This window comes from Euleptes europaea, chromosome 12 (genome assembly GCF_029931775.1).
Source record: "Euleptes europaea isolate rEulEur1 chromosome 12, rEulEur1.hap1, whole genome shotgun sequence".
Lineage (NCBI taxonomy): Eukaryota > Metazoa > Chordata > Lepidosauria > Squamata > Sphaerodactylidae > Euleptes > Euleptes europaea.
In genome coordinates, this window is record NC_079323.1 from 13,413,279 (window position 1) to 13,432,553 (window position 19,275).

Below are 19,275 nucleotides of genomic sequence, written 5' to 3' on the forward strand. Positions count from 1 at the left end.
TTAGCTAGGTGGGTTTTGCTGCATTTTGACAAGAAGAGTCCATTGGAAAAGAAATGTATTCATACCAAACAATTACCAAACACGCCTTTCATCTTGAGTTAAAAAAAAAATCATCTTAATGAGTTTCTAGTATTCAGCTCTAAGAACTATTTCCTCAGTTACTTTTCCCCACGGGCTTGTGAAAGCATTACCTCAAACATCAAACGCGCATATTTGAAGGATCGTTTTTAGTTTGTTCTCCATAATCGTTATTAGTCTTTCAAAAATGCAATGTTAATGAGCTGAGTTTTTTAATTTTTGGATGAAGGAAAACAATTCCTACTTTTTACTCAACAGAAACAAATTCTCCTGGAAACAATAGGAGAATTTGAAGCAGCCTTCTTATGGAGTGACAGGGCGGACAACTCTGGCTTGGGAAGTTCCTGGAGTGCTGAGGGTAGTGCCTCTGGACTTTGGGGAGGGAAGGGATGTGATGCCATAGACTCTGCCCTCTGGAGCTGCCATTTCCTCCAGGGGAACTGTAGTCTGGAGATCAGTTGTAACTCTGCAAAATCTTTGGGCCCCACCTGAAGTGCCAGCATGGCTACAGGGTCGCCAGGTACCTCTTCGCCATCGGCAGGAGGTTTTTGGGGTGAAGCCTGAGGAGGGTGAGGTTTGGGAAGGGGAGGGACTTCAATGCCATAGAGGCCAATTGCCAAAGCAGCCATTTTCTCCAGGGGAACTGATCTCTATCAGCTGCAGATCAGTTGTAACAGCAGGAGATCTCCAGCTAGTACCTGGAGGTTAGACAACCAAAACACACACCACCATACTATTACTAGCAGTCAGAAAATCAGTACGGACTTGGCTCCAACTTCAAGTCAGTCACTATAACAAACTAGTCCACAAAACTCACTATATATCACAATTTATCACAATTTAGTGCAAAGGTGCAGTGAAAGACATACAACATACAATACTATATTACAATCCTATGTTCACAATCCTACAAGGTATTAATCTCCAAATTTTATCCAAATAAATCTTCATAAATAACTAGTAAGGAGGTAAGATTCAAAACAGTCCCAAAAGGGTAAAGTACAATGGTATGACAATCTTCTTAGAATAATGATGAGGGTTGGCAGCCGTGGGTGGCTAAGAGTGGCAGACTCTGATCTGGAGAACTGAGCTTGATTCTCTGCTCCTCCATACGAAACCTGCTGGGTGACCTTGGGCTAGTCTCAGTTCTCTCTGAACTCTCTTAGCCTCACCTACCTCAGAAGGTGCCTGTTTCCTTTCTGAGTGTTAGGCCATTTATGCATGGCTGTTTCCTCGCCAGCTGCTTCAGAGCTTTGCTTTGATTATGCGTGCATTTTCCAACCGTCAGAGGTAGCCTTGCATGCATAATCAAAGCAAAGCCCCAAAGTAGTCGGCAGGGTGACCATGAGGAGAAGGAGAAGAAGGAAGCCAAGGAGAAGCAGCCACAGCCACCAGGGGAACAAAAGAAATGCTAAGTAGCTCCAAACGAATACAAATGTTTGGCTGGTATTCTCTCCCCCCCCCCCCCGGCAGTAATATATTCAGCTGCACTGAATGCACCATTTCTGTAGGAAGTATCAAAATTATTCAGCAAAGTCCTAATTTTCGGTATGGAACCGAACTATTGTTGGATGCCATCGCAAATGCAAATGGAGCTGGCAGGGTTTGTCTTTGAATCGGTACAGGAAGATCTGTGATATCTGCAAGATTTTGAATTCTGACAAATAACAACAGGCTACAAGCAGCCTAGGAGCTTAGCTGGTCCCAGCAGTGGCAATTTGAGAATGTTCAGGGCCAGATCTGATTAATCAGCGTGCTATTTTTAATCTGCGATCAAGCCATTAGGGTATTAATCATTCCAATTATTGCTTTCAGCCTCATTTTCTAAAAAGGCTGGATTGCATGCTCTGTTTGGGGGAATTTTCTCAAATGGCATTTGGAATGTATAGGGCTGTTGTGGAGAGAAGGAATCAAACTCATTAACATGTGGTATCGGTCAGAAGAACTAACATTTTGCAAATCGCTCTTTGCTAAAGAACCAGCTTATGTTGCCACCAGGCTGGGAAGGGGGAAAATGTCCTGTCCCTGTAATAGAGGTTTAATGTTTGGAAATGGACAGTTGAAGCTTTTCATGGCATGGAGGTAAATAACATCACCTGGTAAACAACACCCTATTAGGCCTCTATTAAAGGGGCAAGACATTTTTTTTTCTCCAGGCAGTCGGCAACCCTAAGTAGGGGAGATCAAGGAACGATGAAACACAGTCCTGGCTCAAATCTCAGTTCAGCAAAAGTCCGCCAGCAATCCTCTCTCATATGCAACATGAGACTAATATTTGCTGACCTAATTTTGGCAGGAGCCACAACCCAGCAGTCGAGTATATACTTTATATGCAGAAGGGCTAGGGTTGCCAGGTCCCTCATCACCTCCAGCGGGAGGTTTTGGGGGCGGAGCCTGAGGACGGCGAGGTTTGGGGAGGGGAGGGAATTCACCGCCATAGAGTCCAATTGCCAAGGTGGCCATTTTCTGGCGGCTGGAGATCAGTTGTAACAGCAGGAGATCGCCAGCTAATACCTGGAGGTTGTCATCCTAAGAAGGTCCCAGGTTTGGTCTCTGGTATCCCAAGTTAAAAATGATCTGAGTTACTCAGTTTTGTTGGGAAAGTCCTTTCTTTCCCAAATCTCTAGAGAAGCTACCACCGGTCAGGACCTAGAAACACAATACATTGTTCTACGTGTTGAGTTACCAGCCTCCTTTTAAAAAAAAAACACCTCATTTACCAATAGGGTTACCAACTTCTAGGTAGGGTAGGGCCTGGAGATCTCCTGGGATTACAGCTGATTGCCAGACCACAGTGATCACTTCCCTTGGAGAAAATGCCTGCTTTGGAGGGGGGAACTATGGCATTTTATCTCACTGAGGTCTCTTCTCGCCCGAAACAATACCATCCCCAGGCTCCATCCCCAAAGTCCCTAGGAATTTCCCAACCTGGAGTTGGTAACACTGCTTACCAGGGGAACAAGAGCCTGTTTTAGACCCAGCCTGGGGTGGGCGGGTGGGCTTTTAAGCCTTCTCTCACTGATCTACAGTGCAACCCCATGCAGACTTACTCCAGTCCAAGGGCTCCTGCCCTTCTGCTCATGCTGAAAGGCTCATGACTCTGGTCCCGCCCAGGCTAAATATCTAAAGAAAGAGGAGGAAAACAAATGACAGCCTAGATGGGATCCAAGTGCTGCCAGCAAGCCCTCTGTTGTGTACTTGGACACCGACAGAATCATACAGCTGGAAGGGGCCATACAGGCCATCTAGTCCTACCCCGGTTTAATGCAGGATCAGCCTAGAACATCCCTGCCAAGTGCTTGTCCAGCCTCTGCTTAAAGACTGCCAGTGAGGAGGGGCTCACCACCTAGGTCACCCAGCCAGCTTCATGTGGAGGACTGGGAAAACAAACCGGGTTCACCAGATTAGAGTCTGCTGCTCATGTGGAGGAGTGGGGAACCAAACACGGTTCTCCAGATTAAGAGTCCACTGCTCTTAACGACCAGTCTTAACCACTACAGCATGTTGGCAGAAGCAACAAACTCTCCCCTGTTGCTTGACCTCAACTTTTGCTATTCAAAGGCCACCTAATGTGGAAGTTCCATGTAGCTATCATGGCTAATACCAAAGTCAGATCTAGCTTCCGCAAAACCGTCTAATTCCTTCTCAAAACCCACTGAAGGGTCCTGTGAAACCTGGAAAAAAAAATCTGCATACTTTTTAACCAGTTTTATATCTCCTATCCTTTGGGAACAGCGCCGTACCCTAACATTTACTGATGGTGGTTCAACCACAATGGTTAAAACAGATAATAAGATTAATGTAGACCTCTGCCGGTTTTGCAAATGTTGTTTCCTGGCTTTGGGCCTGGAGGGTACAAAAATTTAAACCGATGCTTATCTCAGCTAGATTTGTAGTTAGAAAGGGGCTGCCATTCTCCTTCACAGGCTGACACAGATTCACATCTTTGCTGCCGCCTGCTCGAACTTCTCACAGTCGCTCCCACCAATCGGAGCTCGAATTCGGCCCCAGGGGAAGGCTCAGGCATCCCACTTTGGCAGAGGATCCGATTCCCATGGAAGGAAGCTCAGCTTTTTACACCCCCCATTCAACATTAGATGGCCACATTCTCATAGATTCTACTCATTTCCTCACAGACTTTCCTTCTCAGCAAGAAGAAGAAAAAAAATCTTGTGCAAAGGAATGTCCTCAATAGCCATTTCCTTCTGAAATGATGTACTCAAAAGGAAATAAAAGGCCATGAAACGGCCAAATGTTTCTTTTCTACTGTATTGTTAAAATCTGGGCTGGAGGCATGATATTCTGAGGTCCAAGGTAGATGTTGACTTTCTTTCTTTCTTTCTTTCTTTCTTTCTTTCTTTCTTTCTTTCTTTCTTTCTTTCTTTCTTTCTTTCTTTCTTTCTTTCTTTCTTTCTTTCTTTCTTTCTTTCTTTCTTTCTTTCTTTCTTTCAAAAATATACTTTAATTTCTCCTGAGCATAATGTGGTTTATGATCTATCACCGTTAAACCACAGGGAAAAAACCCCCAAACAAAAAACCCTTTTCAAATGGGGATGGTTTCGCTGGCCCTGCCAAATGCCAGCAGTGACAATTTTATTTGTTTATTTAGATATTTTATTTCTCACTTTTCTCCCCCGTCAGGAGCCTAGGTGCCTTGCAACAGTAGGCTCTCCATTGTACTTCACAAAGGCAACCCTGTGAGGTAGCTGAGACAGAGAGAGAGTGATTGAACCAAGGTCACCCCTGGCAGAGTCAGGATTTGAACCCGGGTCTCCAAGATCCTAGTCCAATGCTTTAACCACTATTCCATGCTGACGATTCCTCCAGCTAGGGCTGCCAAGTGCCCAATGGTGGCGGAAAAAATCCTGCCAATCCACTGGGCTGCCCGCCAACCAGCTGAGGGCTGCAGGGCAATGTGTGTATGCGCGCGCACATGTTTACCTGGAAGCGACGTGGACGCTCTGGCAACCTTGGCTAAGCTAGAGCGTCCGCATCACTTCCGGGTGAACCCAGAAGTGACGTATGCGCATCGTGTGGGGTGCACGCACATCCGCAAAGCTCCCACTTGTGGAGCTAAGGGGCCTGGCAAGCCTAACTCCAGCACATTCTCCGGCAGCCTATTCTGTGAGACCTGAACCGCTAGAGTCCGTGTGTTTGCTGAAGATGTCAGCACCCAGCAATAAGCAGGGTTGGCCAGCAAAGTCGACAGAACTCGTTGTTTTTAAACCACTCACCTGGAGGCGAGGCAAGCACGTCTGTCTTCACAGTAGAAAAAACAGCCCGTCACTCTAGCAATTGCACATTCGCAGGCAGCCTTAAGCGACGCTGAGTCCAGACCCTGGGTGTCCCATTGGTAGCTCAGGCTATCCCTGTGCATTAATAGTTCTTAGTGCCTTCTGTCCGTGTGGTACACAAGATTAACAAATTTATAATTTATGGGCCTTTTACAGTGCAGCTGAATATTTCTGTACAGAGGGCCTATTCATCAGTGTCTCATGAACGCTCAACAAAGAAGGTGATTGATGGTTATATATGGTTTCTTTAGTGCTCCTGTTCTTGCTGTAGTAAATAATTCTGAGCTAACCTTTCTCTCTTTCCCCCTCACGCCAATGCTCATGACATAATTTCTACTAACAGCCTGATCCATTTACTCAGACCTGGTAGCAGAAAGAGGCCTTGAGGGTCTGCAGGCCACGACACGAACACCTATTTCTCTTAAAATGCTTTTCTCTCACAGTAATATCTACAGAGTAAGCCAATTACAAAGCAGCATTTAAAGGGGAGGGGACTTGATTTGAGCTTGGAGACTGCTGGTGCATAGATTCCCTACAGGAAAGTGTGGGTCCAGCGAGCAATGAACCTCACGCAAAACTCCCATTCATAAACGACCACAGACTTGGGAACTTTTTGATCTGCATCTCCAAGCAGGGCAGCAGAGCACACATCCAGTCTGAGGCCCTGGTTCTAGACTAGGGTTGCCAGGTCTCCCCTGGCCACTGGAGGGAGATGAGGGGGTAGGGTTGCCATATCCAGGCTGGGAAACTCCTGGAGATTTGGAGATGGAGCCTGGGGAGGGCAGGGACCTTAGTGGGGTAAAATGCCACACAGTCCACCCTCCAAAGCATCCAGGGGAACTGATCTCTGAAGTCTGAAGATGAGCTGTAATTCCAGGGGGTGACCAGGTCCCACCTGGAAGCTAGCATCCCTATTCTAGACCCAGCAGCAGCTGACATTATCCAAAATCTAGGTGCTGCATAGTAGTTGAGAGGTTGTAGTGTCAGCATTGCTGAGAGAGCATCAGGGACCTCCAGGCCATCAGGAGTACCAATCAGAGGTATGGTTGCTACGGCCAGCCAGAAGCTTTTGGGGTATGATTAGTCCCATAAATTCTGCCTGGAGTGCCCATTTGGCATTATTCTTTCCAAAGCAGATGTCCCTGTGTTAAACTTTACTTATGCATTCCCTGCATGACAACAGGACTGGGAAACATGACAACAAATGAATGCAGGTTGTGTTCACAACAAGAAAATGGTAACGATATTGTGGGATGTTGTTGCGGAACGCAACATAGAGATTTCTTTGCAAGCGGCTATTATTATCATTCATCAAAACAGTGGTTGGTTTACCAAAAATAGGAGCAACTAACATGGCTTGGAACACAATTTTGTAAATGGAAGAACTATGGGATGGTATTAAGGAAAATTGTCTCAAGAGAAATCCCCACATTAGCAGCATTTCTCTGTTCAGAAGAAGCTGGATAGGGATTTTGTTTAAAGTCTCAGTTATATGAGCAGAGCTCTGAAGGGTGCTACACTCCCCAAGATGATACTTGGGGGATCTGCTTTTGAAGCAAGAAACCTGCCGTTCCTGCTGCCTTGAATGCTTAATTTTACTTCCTCTGAGAATAGGGTTGCCAACCTCCAGGTAATGCTCAAACCAAAGAACAGCACGCTGGCTCAAAAAGTAAACATCTATATTCAATAAATTGTACTGAAATTAACAACAACCTATACTATAATATACTAAACTTACTTATCATAAACTACAGTTCTACAACAAATACAAACAACACTCTTATAACTTTCAACAATATATACGCACACCAATTGTAACATACACACGAAATGTAACAGTGCATAATTAGACCACAAACAACCCAGGGAAAATGTCCATGGCTAAACGCTAAATGAGCCCCGTGGCGCAGAGTGGTAAGCTGCAGGACTGCAGTCCAAGCTCTGTTCATGACCTGAGTTCGATCCCAACGGAAGTCAGTTTCAGGTAGCCGGCTCAAGGTTGACTCAGCCTTCCATCCTTCCGAGGTCGGTCAAATGAGGACCCAGCTTGCTGGGGATAAAGGGAAGATGACTGGGGAAGGCACTGGCAAAACACCCCGTAAACAAAGTCTGCCTAGGAAACGTCAGGATGTGAAGTCACCCCATGAGTCAGTGCTTGCACAGGGGACCTTTACCTTTTTTAAACGCCAAATGCCCAAGGTCCGCTGTTGAAAACCCCAGTTCGCAGGTGAGAAACCTAGACGCGAATAAACACTGCAAGACTCAGCTGGAGATCAGTTGTAATAGCAGGAGATCTCCAGCTACCTGGAGGTTGGCAACCCTAATTAAGGTGCTCATACAACAATTAGTAGGTTAATAGGTTAACCCTTAGTAGGCTCTGACTCTCTTTGAATTCTGTTGCAGGGAGGGAAACTTTTGGGAAGAATTGATAGTAACAATAGGGTAGTTGTCAGTGGGGTATAATGCCATAGAATCCTCCCTCCAAAGCAGCCATTTTCTCCAAGGAAGCTGATCTCTGTAGTAAGAGCAGATCAGTTGTAATTCTGGGAGATCTCCAAACCCTGCTTGGAAGTTGGCAACTCTTTTGAGTACTGCATTGTCTTATTTATTTAGTTAGTTATTGCATTTCTATGTCAGCTTGGGCTGTTTGCTGTTCTCATTATGATTTAATTTTGTATTCTTAGTCCCATTGCCTTATTCTTTGGCTGTCGTATACTACATGGTAACATTTCCCCCGTCTTTCTGTACTATGTAATCCGCCTTGAGTCTCAGTGAGAACGGCGGGCTATAAATAAGCTAAGTTTTTTTTAAAAAAAGTTTTTTTGGGGGAAGTGAAATGTACAGCAGATTTGGAAGATCCTGTGGTAGGATTGTTGAGGGAAGTTTTCAGTTTTGATGAGATTCATGAATTTTCCACACAGTGTCAACTTGTGTTTGCAAAAAATACTCTACACTTTGTGCAGACGGCGTACATCTTGTACTGTACTGGGAACAGACATTTGATTTAAAAAAAAACCCTTTCTCTGGAGGCCCTCCTCTGAAAAAAACACATGGGGCAAAAAGCATATATTACAAAACATACAGTTTGGTTCACTGTCTTCCAAAGAACCAAGCAGTTCTCCTTCAGTTCTGTGTTTGGTCCCTAAAGACTGAAAGCATGAAGCGAGCAAATCCTATTGTAAACCTTTCTCCCCTTGAATTGACACAACACGCCTGTGACAGGCAGAGAAATAAGCCTTTTGCTATCATTTAGCAAGCGCTCGCTGATAAAGCCATGACTCAAAGTGCTTTCTGGAGACTTCAGAGCCAGAAAAATTCACAGAGAATTATCAGCTCTGGTTAAAAACGATGACGGCACTTATGAAGACCACAATTGTGATAGCAGAGTGCTACAACTGTTTTTTTTCACTACCTGGGTGAGCTTATGCTTCACTTAAAAACTAAAAACAAAGATGGAATCAGCAGAGTCTAGCCATGGCTATTAGGAAGACACATTGCTTAATATATTTGCTGAAGCCATTAGCCATGGAGAAATAATCTTCTGTGTCCCAAGCTTCTGCAAATGAGTTTCCCTCTTTCTGAACGGCTTCTTTGGCAGAGGCGGGAGAGATAAGGTCAGAAAGACAGATAACAGCAAGTTTGGGGAACCATAGACTTGAGATCCACAATATGGCTAGGGTTCCCAGGTTCATCGTTGCCACCGGCGGGAGGTTTTTGGGGCGAAGCCCGAGGAGGGCAGGGTTTGGGGAGGGGAAGGACTTCAATGCCATAGTGTCCAATAGTCAAAGCGGCCATTTTCTCCAGTAGAACTGATTTATATCGGCTGGAGATCAGTTGTAATAGCGGGAGATCTCCAGCTATTACCTTGAGGTTGGCAACCCTAAATATGGCGCCCGTGGTCACCATGGCACCCGTTGGCACCTTTCCTAGAGAGCTTCCCCCACCCCTCCAGGAATGGGCTCACAGACTGGCAGAGTGCTCAGACAAATTAATAAATGATTAAATAATAAGGGACAACATTCAATTTCAATTTTCTATACACGAGTCCATGCCCAAACCTAAATTAGGGGCCTTTGCCCAAAGTCTTGCCGGTGCCGTAGATTATAGGGTATTAGAATGCCGGGAATTATTTATGTATCTTGAAATATTTGACTTGCTTTTCTGCTCAAAGAGTACGCCATGATTGTTCTGGGTTTCCTACCCAGCTAAAATTCTCCTCGGGGCTCCTGGTAACTTTCTTTTCAGCAGCTATGGAGGCCCCAGAGAAGGAATGAATACCGTTTTAAGCAATTTATTGCTGCTGTTTTTATTTTTTGCGTATTCTCTGCCCTGCTTCCAAATCTCTGAACGCATATAAAAGTCCCATTGTATCTCCTCACTGCTGACAGATTGCTGGAGAGGCTCAATAAAGGTTTAGCGAATGTTGTCTATAAGGGTAGTTTAAAAAAAAAAACCCACAGGCAAAGCATGCCAGAAAGAGCATAAACTATGGATCGCTAATCGGGGTTATGCCAGACATCCTGTCTACTCTGGAATAAGGGGCATCCCTTAAAATCAGTGAAACATTACCAAAATAGTCCCGGAATAAGCCAGTTTCGAAGTACTCCGCGAAGGAGGCATTACAGAGGATGCAGGGCTTTTTTTGCCCTTCGAGAGGGGGAAAAAATAACTTTCATCTGGTGACTTTCACGTCATCTTGTGAGTTAACAAAACTCACGCGAGCATCTTACAAACAGATAATAAATAACAAAGAGGGCCTTTGTAAAATGTCGTCTTGGGCCAGAAGAGAGAAAGAAAGGCTTCAGTTCAAACTGTTTATAATAAAATAATGAAGAGGGTTTTTAAACCAAAAAAACCAAACAAAAAAGTATTTCATGTTTTAGACGTATTTTGTAAAGGCTCTGGGGACCTCTACAGTCAAGTCCCGCTTGCTTTTTATCACAGCTGGTCACCAATGGGCCCTTTCTCAGGTTGCCATAGCAGCCATGGAGCTGTTGGAGCGGGTCTCCCTCACGTGCCATTTGGGTAATGTTAGAAGCCTAAATATATGTGAAAGGAGCCACTGACTTCCCAAACCAGATGCACCCTGGTTCTTGGGAAGGGAGACTGAAGAAGGAGAAGTGGGAAGAAGGATTTTATATGCCGATTTTCTCTACCTTTTAAGGCAGGCTTGTCCAAACTGCGCCTCCCGGGCTGCATGCAGCCCAGGGCGGCTATGAATGCGGCCCAACACAAAATCGTAAACTTACTTAAAACATTATGAATCAGCTATCATTAGCGTTAGTGTCGTTTATGTGCAGCCCAAGACAATTCTTCTTCTTCCTCCAACGTGGCCCAGGGAAGCCAAAAGACTGGACGCCCCTGTTTTAAGGCGAATCAAACCGGCTTACAATCTCCTTTTCTTCTTCTCCCCACAACAGACACCTTGTGAGGTTGGTGGGGCTGAGAGAGTTCGGAGAGAACTGTGACTAGCCCAAAGTCACCCAGCTGGCTTCATGTGGAGGAGCGGGGAATCAAACCCGGTTCTCCAGATTAGAGCCCACCGCTCGCAACCACCACACCACGCTGGCTGGTCCAGGAGGAAGCTGAGCCAAGTAGTGGCCCACTGAGAAGTTAAAATGGCCTCGGAGAGAGCCAAGCGGCCCTTGCCATGCTAAAAGCCAGCTCTGGAAGGGCCACTCGGCTCAGCAGTGCCAACGATGGGCATCGGCCCACCCACTGCGTTCTCCCACAAACAGCAGTAGAAGTGCAGGAGGTACTTGGTAGGATTGTGTGCTGAGGCCTGGAAACCCCCGGGAGAACGTAGGGAGCGGGGTTACCAAAATGGTGTCCGCCGACACCACGTTGTCACTTCTGGCTGCGTAACCGGAAGTGACGCCGAAGCCTCACGGGACACTCTAGGGGTAGAAAAGGGCAAACTCTCCCACTACATCCCTGCTAGGGATGAACAAAAAAAACCCCTCAGAGGCTTTTTATGCATGGTTGTTTCCCTCACGCTCACACCTCCAATGACTTCTGGTCTTTGTTTTGATTATGCATGCCGTTTTTGACCATCAGAGACCTGTTTTATGGTACCGCTAGATCAAGTTCCATCAGTTTTGTAGAACACATTTCAACTAGAAAATTTTAATTTGATTTTGAATAGATGTGCAATTAATTGTTACTGTTTTGAAATTTTATTGTTATTATCTTCTTTAGTGTGTCATGCAAACCCCCTATTTTGAATAATGCTTTTTATAGGATAGGGTAGGGGGGCGCTGGGGTTGAGTCTGTGGAACCAAGGGGGCGGTGGCCCGAAAAGTTTGGGAACCACTGGTGTAGGAGAACAGGCTTGCGCCTTAACAGTTCATCAACAGATTCTGTGTTAGGAAACAACCTTACCAGCTGATGTTGCGGTGGAACTGGATACTGCATTCCTGCAACCGATTGGCTTTTCAACAACTTCTGGAGCATTATCTTTTGCTGTAAAGCTAAGGGTATGTTTGGGGGCCTTTGGAGAGGCTGGGCAGGTTGCTGCTGCTGTTGTGTCTGTGGTGATTGCTGCTGCTGCTGCTGCTGCTGCTGCGTCTGCGGTTGCCCAGTTGCTGAGTTAGGCTGCTGCTGCTGCTGGGCCGCTTGCTGCGTATAGTGCAGGACAGAAGGCTTGTTTTGGCCACCCAAAACAGAAGGCATCTGCTGGTTTGCTGGCTCCGAGTTAAAGTGGAATAAAGGCTTTACGTTGTTCTGAGGCTCTTCCAGCGGCAGCTGGGTGTTGCTCATGTAAGCTCGGCTCAGGTCCTGAACCTTCCGCTGCATTATGATGTTGATGGAACTTCCCTGGGGCATGGAGTTTGTCCTGTAGACGTAGCTGTTGACCCCCTTCGACTGATTCCCATTTACCGGGACTCCAGGCATTCCAGAATTCTGCAAGCTGAACTGCTGCTGATGGAAAGAAGAGTTGGGCATCTTCTCCTGGACAAAAGGTCCAGGGGACGGTTCTGTGGATGGCAATGTGGGCCAGGCGGACGGCTGGTTCTGCTGGCATTGCTGAATCAAGGCATGCTGCTGCCGGTTGGCTGCTATCTGTTTCAACTGCTGGGCGTGAGAAACTTCTTGCCAGCTGGGCATGGGTCGGTTGGAAACAGAGGACGCCTGAGATGGAGGTGTTTGAGTCTGGGCCGTCGAAGGAATCGGTGACGAGGTGGACATGGCAGCACCGGACATCGTGAAGGCTGGGCCCGTAGAGGAAGGTCTCATCTGGGGTGACCCCACAGAACCTTGGCTCATGCCTGGGGAATATTCTTGCTTGATCACTATTTTGTCCATTTGCAGGGAAGAAGATCTGGCCGGGGGCACTCTCTGGACCTGTTGCCCGAGGTCAATATTAAATGGCTCGTCTTGCTTGATCGTTGCATTTATCATATTCTCCAGTTCAAGGTCACTCATGGGAGGCACTGAAATATTAGTCAGTTCATTGAACAGCTCCTGAAGTTCTGGGTCCATCAACTGTTCCCCTGCATCTTCTCCATATCTGTTAGGGAAAGCATTGCCCTGTGACATTTGGCCATCCAGATGTTTGCTGCAAGAGAAGGTTTCTCCTGGCTCTTTCTTGATTTCTTTTAGAGACATGTTAAACATCCCATTTGTATTGGCGTGGGCGTCATTCGTTGGGCAGTTGACTTTCCTTTGAGGACCCTGACCGACCGCCAAGCTACCCAACAGGGATGGGTTCTGACAGTTATTACCACAGTGTCCACCTTGCGCCACAGAAAGAGTGTTATCTCCCACCCGGACCCTCTTGATATCAAGGAAGGTGCTATCAGCAATGCCATTGGATCTCTTGTTGATGGCTGGTGAAAGGTTTACCACCAGTTTTCTCTTCAAGGAACCCTGAAGCTGAAAAGAGCAAAAAAGATCGTTAGTATGCATTCAAAATACCACTGTAATCAGTGCAATAGGGTGATGGCTCTTGTACAGTGCCTATAACATGGGTGCATTAATTATAGAATAACAGAATCATAGAGTTGCTTAATGCAGGAACAGCCCAGAGCATCCCTGACAAGTGTTTGTACAGCCTCTGCTTAAAGACTGCCAGTGAGGGGGAGCTCTTCCTGAGTACTGGATGCTGGAAATCTGTCTACAAGTCTCTTACATTGCTCTTGTGCTTCCCAACTATCTGAAATCTATGTTTTTAATTTGGTGCTTCCCAATTATCTGAAAATCTATGTTTTTTATTTGCAGCATCTTGCAGTAACCACACATCCATACAATTATGGACATTATTCATATTAATGTCCATACAATTATGGACATTATTCATATTCGGCACATCCTTGAGAACACACCCTGCAAAATATTGTCGAAGGCTTTCACGGTCAGAGTTCATTGGTTCTTGTAGGTTATCCGGGCTGTGTAACCGTGGTCTTGGTATTTTCTTTCCTGACGTTTCGCCAGCAGCTGTGGCAGGCATCTTCAGAGGAGTAACACTGAAGGACAGTGTCTCACAGTGTTACTCCTCTGAAGATGCCTGCCACAGCTGCTGGCGAAACGTCAGGAAAGAAAATACCAAGACCACGGTTACACAGCCCAGATAACCTACAAGAACCAACACCCTACAAAATGCCACTAACATAATGCACGCACAATTGCTTGTTCAGAGAACATTATTAACACCTTTGATACGCACGTTTTCCCACCTTCTTTGCAATGACCCTCCCACCTTCAGACTGAGATATAAGGACTCAGAGATCTCCTTTCCTACTTGTATCTGACGAAGGGAGCTTTGACTCTTGAAAGCTCATACCCTGAAAATCTTGTTGGTCCCTAAGGTGTTATCGGACTTGAATCTAGACATTCTCCTTCTGACACACTAACTTGCCATAACAGCTGATCATTCACTCCAAACGTCCTGTCTCCAGGCTCCTTCCCACAGCCTCTTCTATCTCTAGGCCTTTGGGGCTGAAATTTTAACTCCTTGGAAAGTTCACAAACATTCCAAGAAACTTTAATGGCTGAGATAGTGATCGGCAGGAGAAAAAGGCAAAGGCTAATTTCCCCCCAGAATGCCTTGCATCTGTGACATGATAGTGGCACAGTCAATATCTTAGGATGCCTCAAAGATTTCATCCCACATCTATGGCTGCTTTGGCGGGTGGACTCTATGGCACTATACCCCTCTGAGGTCCCTCCTCTCTCCAACCCGCACTATACCCATGCTCCCCCCCCCCAAATCTCGAGGAATTTCCCAACTTGGAATTGGCAACCCTAAAGCTTACCGTGTGACCTTAGACCAGTCATTCTCTCAGCCTAACCTGCCTCACAATAATAATAAAATGAGAGAAGAAAGGAAACCATATGTACCACCCTGAGCTCCTAGGAAGAACACAGTTAAGCTGATTTAACTCCAAGGAAAGTTGAAGGCAGCAGGAAAAGAGGAAGACCCAACAAGAGATGGATTGACTCTATAAAGGAAGCCACAGCCCTCAATTTGCAAGAACTGAGCAAGGCTGTTAAGGATAGGACGTTTCGGAGGACGCTGATTCATAGGGTCGCCATGAGTAGGAAGCCACTTGATGGCACTTTACATGAACACAAAGCTATGTATAATTAGGGTTGCCAACTCTGGTTTGGGAAATTCTTGGAGATTTGGGGGTGGAGCCTGGGAAGTCAGGGTTTGGAGAAGGGAGGGACCTCGGCAGGGTATAATAACATAGAGTCCCCCCTCTGAAGCAACCGTTTCCCCCAGGGGAATGGATCTCTGTAGTCTGTAGGTCAGTTGTGGTTCTGAGAGATCTCCAGACTCCACCTGGAGGTTGGCAACCCTATAACATAATAGATTTCATGTACCCTAAACGCAGCTCACAATTCCAATGTAAGTATATCAGTGATCAGAGCTACATTCTGCAAAACGTGAACATTTACAGGCTATAATAAATTATTGGCTTGTTCCTTCTACCATATGCTTTCCTTCTGTATAAACCTGGTAGAGATGGCACTTGCATCTTTTTCCCCAGTGATCTCTGCTCTTGTTCCGCTCAACATAAATTATGCTCCAAATTCTTCCCGTGAAAGAAGGAAGTCTCCAGGCAACAAAAGCCAGGTCTTGGCAGCACATTTTGCTCTTCTCAGTATTTATTTCATTAATTTACTTTTTAAAAACTCAGTAGCGCTTCCCGAATCCCAAGGGCTTGGGAGTTAAGTGAAAACAACTATCTATTATCTGCCATAGTTCCCAAGACGAGCGATCCCCGTTCTGTTGCTGCTGCTGTACCTCCCGGACCCAAGATGATCTGTAAGTTCCTCAAGTCATAAAAAAAACAATTTGAGGATTTTATACAGTGAGAAACTATAGTGGTATCAAACATTTTAAAAGACTTGATTGGAGCTGGAGCATGCATGTGTTAACGATTACACATGTCTCCTATAAACTCAATTGTCCTAATTTCCATCTTATAATAAATCAGAAGTTTTCTATATTGTACTTACAGAACAACATTTTCAAATTGAACAAATTAGGTTTGGTTGCAGAGTCTTCCTTGATGGTCTCCCATCCAAGGACTAACCCTACTTAGCTTCCAAGATCTGACGAGACTGGGCTATATATACCATGCCCCCTTCCCTCTTGCAACCCTACACTAGACTCCCTACTTTTTTTTGTTAATCTGTAAAGTATCATATACACTGATACAACCACAACGTAACAATAATAATGATGTACACACATTATATATAATAATAATATTTAGAATTTGTTTAGCGCTTTCATTGTTCAAGGCACTTTGCCTTCATTAACACAGCAATTCTTACAATACAGTAAAGTTGGCTTGCGTAATTATCCTCAGATTGGGGGACTGAGGCTGAGAGGGAGACAGTAGGGTTGCCAGGTCCCTCTTCACCACTGGCAGGAGGTTTTTGGGGTGGAGCCTGAGGAGGGTGGGGTTTGGGGAGGGGAGGGATTTCAATGCCATAGAGCCCAATTGCCAAAGCGGCAATTTTCTCCAGGTGAACTGATATCTATTGGCTGGAGATCAGTTGTAATAACAGGAGATCTCCAGCTAGTACCTGGAGGACCCTAGGAGAGAGGTTTAACTACGTGAGACTCCCAGCACCATGTCTGATTTGGTCCTTAACGATGATGCTCTGCTAGCTCCCTAAGAGTGATGTTCATACAAAGGCTGGCAAGGGATGGAGAATCGGACACCCCCGGCACCAAGTGTGAGCAATTTTTTCAAATGTTGGTCATTTATGCATGGGAATTTTACCTGAGGTTCGTTGCTGGCTGGACCCACACTTTCCAGTTGGGAATCTCTGCACCACCAGTCTCCAAGCTCAAATCAAGTCCCCGCCCATTTAAAAGCCGCTTTGTAATTGGCTTACTTGTAGTGCTTACTGTGAAAATCCCCCCAAAAAACCCAATTGCCACATAAAAAAAGCATTTTAAGAGCAAAAGAGAGCAATCTGAAAGGAAGGAGGGGGGAGAAATCCAAGCCTCAGTTTTAGATAGCCTTTCTTTTGCTCAGAAATAGCCCCAAGGAAGCAGGAAGCATTTGAATCCCTGCCTCTTTACACACTGCTTTGTGAATGGCTGTGAGAGAAGCCAAGCTTCTGTGTCCTGCGCTTTGCCTTCTGTACGGAGAAGTCAGCCGGGCTGAGCTCAGGGGACAGGGAAGAGTCGGGTTAACAGAGGAATGGGAAATCCCAGGATTTGTGAGGGCTGGCAGTGAGGTCATTTCTAATGGACGGAAAACTCATGCATAACTCCAAAGAACAACCGAGTTACACAGGGGCGAACGTGACTCCAAGTACCCATGCATAAATGACCATTGTAAACCGTTCTGAGGGTTACAAGGATAAGGTTGGGGGGGGGTTACATTTTGAATAACTGGCACAATAAATAAAATGCAGATCACATAATGAATAATGTCGCCTCTGCGCAAAAGCTTGGTACCTGCCTATCATGCCACTCTGGGTTAGCTTTGTGTTTGCTCTGAGATTGAGGCAGTCCGTCACTTCAGATGTCAACACTCTTTTAAAGCCCTGAGGGGGAAATAACTAGGCTGTTGCCAGGTAGTGTGCTATATTTCAGCTAGAGTCTCAGGTTTCTCTCCTGGTAAATCCAGCTTCTTTTTAAACCAAACGCTCAATCCGCTTATTGACTTGACCATTCGCTCCCCGTAAGAAATGCCAGAAGATAGACCATTCCAAAGCCATAACAAGTTCAAGTAGATCGAACAGATCAGCCACTGAACATGACCAAGTAGATTCCAACCTCCTCTATTCCTTTACCAAATTACCATCGCCGGACCAACTATATATGTTAAATAGACATTGCATTCTAACTTGAAAACCATCGCTTCATTAAACAGCGACAATAAATTGCCAGTATCAGGTTTCAAAAAGGCAATTTTTACACTCTTTGTAAAGAAGGCTAACCCAAAATGTACTTGCTATGTTGCCATTCCTTTTACTCACCTACCCCAGTTACCCCCAAAACCTCCCTAGCCTTATTTTCATGCAAACTGGTACAGCCTACCGGCTTGACAGGACTTGGAAGATTTATGATCAGGACTTCCTGCAGGTTTTTTTAGAAGGCCAAAACCATCCTCAAGGGCTGATTTCACCTGGTAACAAAGTCCTTGTGTCAACGTCGAGTGGTCACCACCTGAACTATTGATCAGACGTGTGCTCGGAGTTCTGTGCACGCAGCTCGGTTCCCAAATGTGCATGGACCCAATTCGTATGGGGACTGTGATGTGTGGGCCTTCCCTCCTACACTGTTTTCCCAACTTGAAAGGGCCAAGGAACGCTGTTGTTTTCCCTGCTAGGGAAATTTATGGGTAGCCATCAGAACATGCAAGTATTCCCAGCAGCCCAAATTGTAGCTTCCCAGAGCAATTTCTGTTCGTATAAACAACCTGAAGGGGAGGTATCATGAGCATTTTAAAAATTTCCTGGGCTTGTTATTGCACTATTATTTTGTAGTAGTTTTGGCTTTTATTATGGCAGTTGATGCTGCTGCTTTTATTGCTGCTATTTAATGCTCTGATCCTGCTGTCTAATGCAGAGGTTCCCAAACTGTGCTCCGTGGAGCACTCAGTGCTCCACGAAACATCTCCTAGTGCTCCATGAAGAGACTGGAAAGAAAAATACTACTGTCATTCGGTTTAGTATATAGGTGCTAGGTGAAAATTAGTGCTCCGTGACGAATTTCTCTCCTGAAAAGTGCTCCATGACTCAAAACGTTTGGTCTAATGTTTTATTGTAACATTGTGAACCATTTCACATGCCAAAAGGAGTAGGGTTAGTAAGCATTTTATGCAACATGCACTGAACACTCTACAGTTAGGGTTGCCAACAGGCCTGGAGAAAAACTCAATGTCTGGAATGGATAGTTGACACTTCCCATGGCATGGAAAGAAAAAAATCACCTGGTAAACAATATCTCATTAAGACTATAAAATGGACAAGACATTTTTTTCCCTCCAGGCTGTTGGCAACCCTGCAAAAAGCGCCATATAAAACTTCAGATAAGTCAGGAAGTAAATAAATAAATCAGTAAATGCCCTGGAGTGGGTTGCCTGTTCCTGCATATTCAAAAATGGTATTGTTCATGACTTAATTTTTTTCTGTTCTGTGGTGTATAACTAGGGTTGCCAGCTCTGGATTGGGAAACACCTGGAGATTGTGGGGGTGGAGCCTGGGGAGGGTAGGGTTTGGGGAGTGGAGGGACCTCAGCAAGGTACAATGCCATGGAGTTCACCCTCCAAAGCAGTCATTTTCTCCAGGGGAATTGACAGTCACAGTTCTCTCAGAACTCTCTCAGCCCCACCTATCTCATAAGGTTCCTGTTTTGGGGAGAGGAGAGGATCATGATTGTAAACCACTTTGAGACTCCTTAAGGTAGAGAAAAGTGAGGTTTAAAAAC

General features: G+C 45.5%; 1 protein-coding gene across 1 annotated transcript in view; it reads right to left on the reverse strand.

Annotated features, from left to right (window-relative positions):
• MAML2 (mastermind like transcriptional coactivator 2) overlaps nt 1-19,275 on the reverse strand; it is a 171,552-nt gene that overhangs the window by 25,036 nt on the left and 127,241 nt on the right. Inside the window, exon 2 of the mRNA XM_056858094.1 lies at nt 11,754-13,247. Within this exon, the coding sequence (XP_056714072.1) occupies nt 11,754-13,247 (1,494 nt within the window). The remainder of the gene's footprint in view (nt 1-11,753; nt 13,248-19,275) is intronic.